Source organism: Cyprinodon tularosa, unplaced genomic scaffold (assembly GCF_016077235.1).
Source record: "Cyprinodon tularosa strain WSP-4 unplaced genomic scaffold, ASM1607723v1 ctg326, whole genome shotgun sequence".
Lineage (NCBI taxonomy): Eukaryota > Metazoa > Chordata > Actinopteri > Cyprinodontiformes > Cyprinodontidae > Cyprinodon > Cyprinodon tularosa.
The window spans coordinates 417,438-425,231 of record NW_024039037.1 but is presented as its reverse complement, the minus strand read 5'-3'; the positions used below and the strand labels follow the sequence as shown (position 1 = coordinate 425,231).

At 35.2% G+C, this 7,794-nt stretch overlaps 2 protein-coding genes across 5 annotated transcripts; one reads left to right on the top strand and one right to left on the bottom strand.

Annotated features, from left to right (window-relative positions):
* The first annotated feature begins 11 nt into the window (after positions 1–11).
* trappc2 (trafficking protein particle complex 2) lies at positions 12–2,558 on the top strand. Its single transcript, XM_038293408.1, has 5 exons — positions 12–152; positions 382–511; positions 1,375–1,519; positions 2,194–2,279; positions 2,356–2,558. Exons 1-5 carry the CDS (start codon positions 40–42, stop codon positions 2,452–2,454), a joined length of 573 nt encoding a protein of 190 aa, XP_038149336.1. The 5' UTR covers positions 12–39; the 3' UTR covers positions 2,455–2,558.
* Positions 2,559–3,452: 894 nt separating this feature from the next.
* Positions 3,453–6,019, bottom strand: rab9a (RAB9A, member RAS oncogene family). 4 transcript variants are annotated; one of them, XM_038293406.1, is made up of 3 exons: positions 5,998–6,019; positions 5,268–5,342; positions 3,453–5,053 (listed from the first exon to the last, which is right to left on the bottom strand). In XM_038293406.1, the coding sequence occupies exon 3, from the start codon at positions 5,012–5,014 to the stop codon at positions 4,406–4,408; it is 609 nt and encodes a 202-aa protein (XP_038149334.1). In that variant the 5' UTR covers positions 5,015–5,053; positions 5,268–5,342; positions 5,998–6,019; the 3' UTR covers positions 3,453–4,405. The 4 variants fall into 4 exon arrangements, with proteins under 4 accessions (XP_038149334.1, XP_038149332.1, XP_038149333.1 ...); XM_038293404.1 differs by having other exon boundaries at positions 5,952–6,016; XM_038293405.1 differs by lacking the exon at positions 5,998–6,019 and adding an exon at positions 5,651–5,889.
* Positions 6,020–7,794: the final 1,775 nt, after the last annotated feature.

The window sequence follows — 7,794 nt, the reverse complement described above, 5'->3', positions numbered from 1 at the left end:
AATTATACACGTTTCCTACAGAACTTGTTTAAAAGTAAAATGATATATGAGCCAAAATATTACGCTAACTTTAAATTTAAGGGTAACTTGTTTTTTTTATGTCGTCATCTTTTTGCGACAACAGTTTCAGTTCTCCAGGAAGTGGAAATAAAAAGGTAAACAAAAAATCGGGTTATTTTACTGTAACATGCACGCTTAATTCTCATAAACAGTTTTAATCTGGAGTATTTTAACCTTAGTTACAAAAACCCGTTAAAGAATCTATTGATATAGTTCTATAGCTATAGAGCTGTTAGCGTAGAGACTGACATTTTGCTTATCTAGTTAGATTTAGTAATTCATTGGAATTTTCGGTAGATTAAATTATTTTTGACTGATTTCAGAGCATCTCGTGGTTCGCCAAGAAGACATCTATACAATGTCGGGAAGCTTTTACTTTGTAATGGTCGGACATCATGACAACCCTGTGTTTGAGATGGAGTTTTTACCACCTGGGAAGCCTGAATCTAAGGTATGATGCTTACATCGCGAAAATTAAAATGCAATCTGTCCTTTTTTCGAAATGTCATCGGTAAGGCTCGCTGATGTAAGCAATAAGATTTAGGTACAGATAATGGAAAAATCAGCGTAAAGTGTCCGTCTATATATATATATATATATATATATATATATATATATATATATATATATATATATATATATATATATATATATATATATATATGTGTGTGTGTGTATATATATATATGTATTTTTTTATATTATTATATAGCATTCTGCAGTCAGTTTGCAAGTTAATAGAAGTTAATTCTTCTTGTTTAAAACAGCAATAATGCAATTTATCTACTTTTCAATAATATTTAAATTTACTGAGATGTAATCAATAGCAAACATGCAAAACAAAATAACCTTATTTATGGCCTTTCTTGGTTTTAGTGAATTTTTGCATCAACTCTAAAAAGGCAAAACAGAAACGTTTTGTTATGATTTATAATCATTTTTTATATAAATGCTATAAACTGTTCAGGTATTTTATACATTTTCCATTTTAAAATTCCTACCCCCCACTTTACAAGCCTTTTACAAGATTAACAGCAGGAATCACTACTTATTGAAAAGATAGCAAGATTAATTCATAACAGGTCCGTGGTCCTGATCATATGCCTTAGTAAAATATGATGGTTTCTGTAAAAAAAAAAACGTTGAAACATAGATAAAGCTCTGTACCTTCTATAGTTGGGCTAACCTGTGTTTGATTGGCAACATGGATAGGAGATGTGACCACTTTCTGTTTTAGTTCTGTGTTACATGCATTATCAATAGCAATTATTTGATGATGATCTTTTTTGAGAAGACGTGTCTTATTGATTACAGGACGACCACCGTCACCTTAACCAGTTCATTGCACACGCTGCCTTGGACTTGGTGGACGAGAACATGTGGCTTTCCAACAGCATGTACCTGAAAACTGTGGACAAGTTCAACGAGTGGTTTGTCTCAGCCTTCGTCACAGCAGGACATATCCTTTTTTATATTTTCTGTACTTTATTTGTTTACGTTCAATATTTCAAATCACATTTATTATTTGCACCAACACATTCAGTAACTAGTATAAAAATAATGTAACTGCAAATATCCATTTCCAACAAGTAAATGGAAAAATGAATATAAATTGTGCTTTTTACTGAGAAAGGACTCAAAATTAATGTGATATAAAAAGCTTTTTTTCTGAAATAAAAAGTTCAATTGGTACTTTAAAACTAAAAAAAAAACAAAAACAAAAAAAAACTGGAAGTTCCTGCAAAATCATTGCATCTTAAGTGCCTGTTGTTGATAAATGTATTTCTTTTTTTAAAGCTAGCTTAAATGAAACAATCACTTATTTTCAGTGTATTCCAAATTGACAATTTCTTTTTGAAAAAAAATTAGTTTTAATCAAGATTATTCTAGTTTGGATACGAACCTTTAATAGAAAACTGAAAGTAAATTAAACGTTTTGTCAGTTTTTAAAAGGTTTTTATGTCTTTAGAGGTATCCCCTAGGAAGAAAATAAATGTCATAGTAAACAAACTCTTAAATATTGTCTGTTTTCATGATAATAGCTTAATTTATTTTGTAGTTGTGGAGGTTGTCTTTCCTTTTATATTCATGTGCATCATAATTTCCTTCTATTTCTTTAATAACCTTCCATACAAATTAGATTCATCATGCTACATGATATGCGACAAGAAGATGGAATAAAGAACTTTTTTAACGACGTGTACGACTTATACATAAAGGTGAGTCTTGCTCTGTGCGGCCGCAGTAACACAGACTTTGTAGAGTTGATTGTCTCAATATATTTTTATCTTCCAGTTCGCAATGAATCCTTTCTATGAAATCAACGCACCAATCCGCTCCACTGCATTTGAGAGGAAAGTCCAGTTTCTCGGAAAGAAGCATCTCCTGAGTTAATCAGACGATGCTAAGATTTGAATGTTTTCTTTCCCTTGTATATATCGAAATATGCGTGCATGATCTGTTTTCCTGTCGAATAAAAAGTATTTCCCACAAGAAAATTGTATGAAGTGTTTTAATTTCTAATGTGAACTTTGTTTTATACTTATGTTTTTTTCTAAAAGTACTTTCCACAAGGTGTTCACAGAACCAACTGAGACTTAAACAAGAACCACATTCTAGGATACACTCAGATTTGTCGTCTTTTATAAGTTTAGGGATTATTATAGCATGAATAAGATCATTACAGCACAAACAAATTAGATATCTACCATAATCACTTTAAGTTTATTCATTAAAATCAAAAATTTACTTCTCAAGCAGTTAATCATCCGACTGCAAAACAGGCTGTTTAGACAGTTCTGTTTTATAAGCCACTAATGAGGCCCAAAAAATGTCCCAAAGCATCACAGAGGTCAGCAATAACTAGTTATATATGCAACCATTTAAAAACAATAAAAAAATACAAAGTGAAAATTCTTTCCAAAATTTTGTCATTAAACAGTGCATATTTGGCTTTTATGTGTGTATCTTTGTACGTATGTAATGATGTGATGTAATTTTGATGCCTATCTTGGCCAGGTCTCCCTTGCAAAAGAGATTTTTAATCTCAATGGGTATTACCTGGTTAAATAAAGGATAAATAAAAAATAAAAATTTTTTTAAATATGTTCAGTGACCATATAATTTCAGTAGTTTAGCATTTCATAGCACTAAGTTGCGGCACATCAAGAAAATATTTTGAGAGACTTCACCCATGAGGGTTAGGTGTCTGTGTAATAAAAGGTTTATTGATCTATTGTTAAAATAGTGTTTAGATTGGTGGAATCATTTTCACGTCTGATTAATGAGCCACAATCATAGTTTTAAATATTACACTCTTAGCACACAATATATGAATACATTACATTTGAAAATATATTTAGTTCTAACAATTTACAAAAAAAATAGATGCCTTTTAATAAATATTGAAATGCATTTATTAGTTTCACATAGTTGACAAATTATTTGCAGGATCGATCTGAATTTTGACCCATGATGAAGGCCATTACAACATGTATTCATTTCAGTGAGTTAACTTAATGATAGATTATCTTTAAAACAATCAAGTCTGTTTAAAAACAAAAAAAACTTCAAAAGGAGGCATATTTTCTAAAGAATGCAATAAGAATTAGTCTATAAAGTAAGTCCAAAAGTGTATTTTTATATTAAAAGGAAATAAAAAATATTTCTTTTCAATTTAAACATCAACTAGATTAAAGTAAAACAAAGGTTTGCAGAAACTTGAGGGTTCAAAATTGCCATGCATGTTACGCTTTTAAGTTTATTTCAAGCTGGAACATGTTCTTCACTACCAACGAAGCCTTAATTTATTTATAATGCAAGTACATTACACAGTGTTAGGGGGTAATAATCAAAAGTCTCACGGGTTAGTTTTCTAAAGACGAGATTTAAATATTTCATAATCATTAGAAACATGGCTAGTGGATGATACAAATTCATCTCAAGTTATGCAGTTACAATCTACTGAAATATCAATGAATATTCTGCAAAACTTACATTTGGGAGTAACAAGTTAAAACCCAATAATATTTGCACTCTCAGATATAAACATGTCTTTTTCATTATGACATAATGAAAAAGACATGAAAACTGGATCACTAAGTATTTTAATGTTTAAGGAATGTCTTAATTGTTTTTAAAATGTGCCAAAGATAAATCAATACATCAGTGGACAGGTTTAGTGTTTCTTCCATATTCCAGGCAGAAGTCCAACAGTTAGCATCAATGAATCTTGGACTAATCAGAAGAAGCCAGTAGCATAATTAATGACTACAGCACGTAATCCCTACACCCTGAAAACATGAGAGGCATAGCGGAGAATTATTAGTGATAGCTTCAGGGATTTTTATGAGCAGCAAGCAGTAGCAGAGCGGGGTTTTCTATGGAGTTTCACCGTGTCCGTGGGGATAAGATGATCTGCTTTGTCATCTGCAGCCAAAGCTCTATGCACAGCTTCCTCAAAAGCTACTGCTACATTGGTAGCGTCCTTGGCACTGGTCTCAAAATACGGGTATTCACCATTTTCCTGGCACCACAGCCGAGCCTCCTCTGTAGACACCTGCCTCTCTGTTACGTCGACCTTGTTGCCCAATACCACAAACGGGAAGTTCTCAGGCTCTTTGACATCGGCGTAGTAGATGAACTCTTTCTTCCAGTTACTCAAGTTGAGAAAACTCTGGTTATCATCCACGCTGAAGGTGAGCAGGCAGCAGTCGGAGCCACGATAAAAAGGAGTCCTGAGGCTGCGAAAACGCTCCTGGCCGGCGGTGTCCCAGATCTGTAGGGTTACCTGATTCCCATCCACTTCAAGGGTCTTGTTTAGGAACTCAACGCCAATGGTGTGGAAGAGGTGGGCGTCGAACTTGTTGGTGACGTAGCGATTCATTATGGAGCTCTTTCCAACACCTCCATCACCAAGCAAGATGACTTTAAGCAGGGACTTCCTCGCTGTCATGGCTATTCACTACTTTTAACACACCTTGAAAGGATTTACCTGAGAGAAAAATAAAGAATTATTTTCCTTTAAAAAAAAATTTAATTTCAAAAACAAAACAATAGTACAACATCATCAAAAGCTAATTTATCTGCATGACATAACTTTTAACTCACTGAAATTAATTGCAAACATAAATTATTTTAATTGGATAAGCCAGTAAAAAGATCATTTTTATAAGGAAAAAAAAGTATATATAAATATTCAATCTTACCCCAGTTTAAAGTCTTTTCCCACAGATTCAGATCATGTGCTGTTTTGTCACAGTTTTTGATCACATGCTCATTTTCTTTATTTTGATGATGGCAGCCATATAGAAAATATATATGAAACACAATGACAAGCAATTATTTTACTGATTAACAAAAGCTTCAGGGCAGAAGTTAGGAATGGAAAGAAACATTCATTAACACGATAAGGCCTGGCGTATCTTTACAGCCAATAAAAGCAATAACCCACCGGCTTCATATAAAGAAAAAGAAAGATGGTTATGGCTCTATAAGCTAAGTGTTTTTAGGTTTAGCTAGGCTAACTGGAGAATAAGTAACAGCTGAAAGTAGGTTAATAAACCAAATTAGCTAGCCTGGCTATACTTACCAAAAATGTCCCTCAATATGCTTCGCCGGATTAACAAGATAGCTTCTAAAACAATAGCTGATAAAATATATTTGAAATATTAAACTAAAAATATTAGGTCGCAGCGTTTCCTGGTTAACTCAGAGGCTGTGCTAACAACGCAGCTAGCTCGCTAGATCATGTGATCCTAATAGAAACACAACGAAGGCTACATTAACAACACAAGCCCTACGACTTCTGCGCCTTTTATTTATGATTATTTCTTTACGAAAACGTTTAATGCCACGTTTATAAAAAATTGACAGCAAAACACAATTATTACCATTTGTTATCTTCCTAAATTCACTCCGATGGCAGAGACCTCTTACCGTTTATGTAGTAACCATGTTTTATCACTAGATGGCGGCATTTAGGTAGTTTTTGTAAAGTGTTTCGTCACTAGAAAAAGTGTTCAAACCCCTTCAATTCTTTCAAATTGTGTAAGGTCACAAATGTAAGCTTTAATGTGTTTTATTGGGAGTGCGTGTGATAGATTAACACAGAGTTACTCTTTGAGCAAAAACAAAATCCTGCGCTACTGATTCCCTCCTTAACACATAATTGGTAATCAGAGTCCATCTATATTCAGTCTGAACTCTGCATAAAAACAATTCAATCTGAAAAACTCACATGAAGAGAAAAGACAATTAAGATAAATTTATTGATAAAATTACTTGGTCTTTGGCGCTCAGACCTTGGCAGGAAACATAGTGCTGAATTTTGATAGATATGCATGAACAGGAGCAAAGAATAGGGCTGTTTCCCCCCCAGGCCTGAAACTGGTGGTGGAGTGGAGATAGATGAAGTTGGTCAGTCTATAGACTGCTGGTTAGTGAGACGGTATGCTGTGCTTTATGGGGAGATCCAGTGGCTTGCGTGAGCTGATACTAGAGCTTCACTCAGGGACCTGGAAGATGGAAGTCCAGTTGGATAACACAGGTTGAAAGAACCTGTCCATGATGAGCAAGCATGAAGCGAAAGTGGAAAGGAAAAAATCCCCATTGGGAAGAAACCTCTAGCAGAACCAGGCTCAACATGGAGCGGTTGAGATGAGACAGGGGACACTTTAGCTACATGGTGGAGGAGGGGCTGGAGGTGGGTTAAAACTAGAGGTGGGCGGATCGATCCCAGGATCGATACTATCGATACCAACGCTGGTATTTATATTGAACAATATTCGTTTAACAAGATCGATACTTTTTATCCTCTCTCGCGCGCGCTGACTGCTGCGGAGTCACCAGTTTCCCCATATGTGTAACAGCACTTTGCTCCCCCTCCCCTCTCCTACAGTCACATGGCTCAGCGGCGCCAGCCAATCAGCGCGCAGGCTTAGCTTGGCCTGCCCACTCAGCACTACGTCACACAGACAACCGCGCTGCCGGTTGCTGGGTGAGTGCTCACTCAGACTTGGATGGAGAGAGAGACCAAAGACCCGCCTCCAGCCTCAGACAGACATCTTTGACCCAAGCGTTTCAGTCCTCCAGAGAATATCCAGGTAGATAACAGTGGTCATCGTCTGCAGCACTTCATTATACATCATATATTACTCAGAAAGTGTAGTTAAGACCTTGAAAAAACCCAGTACATTTATCCCATTAAAAATTGTTAGCTAAAATAAGCTAACATTAGATAATCTCTTATTTATTCCACGATTGAGAACTTTATAGAAAAAAAGCAACAGGCAAGTGCAGCTTAAATGTAAAAAGTATCGGTATCGATATCGGCGATACTGACCCAGTATTTACTTGGTATCGGATCGATTAAAAAATCCCGGTATCGCCCACCTCTTGTTAAAACTGTGTCATCTGAATGAAGGCATCGCCGCCTGCCCACAGGAGCAGACAAGAGCGGATTGGAGGCCTTTTAAGATGAACCTGATGCCGATTGGCTTTCGTGGAGGTGTGGTTCAAAGCTGATTGGCTGTCGCAGGTGGATATAGGAGAGCAATGAGTTTCTTCAGTTGAACTTCCGCCTTAAATCCATTTGCTCTGAAGTTTCTAAGTTGCTTGTTTTTTTTAACATTAGTGAATAAGCCATAGTAATACTAAATGCGTACGGTATGTTTTATATTGTTTAAAGCAATCGATTCTGTATTCTGTATATATAGCTATTTTGTCTGCACCATC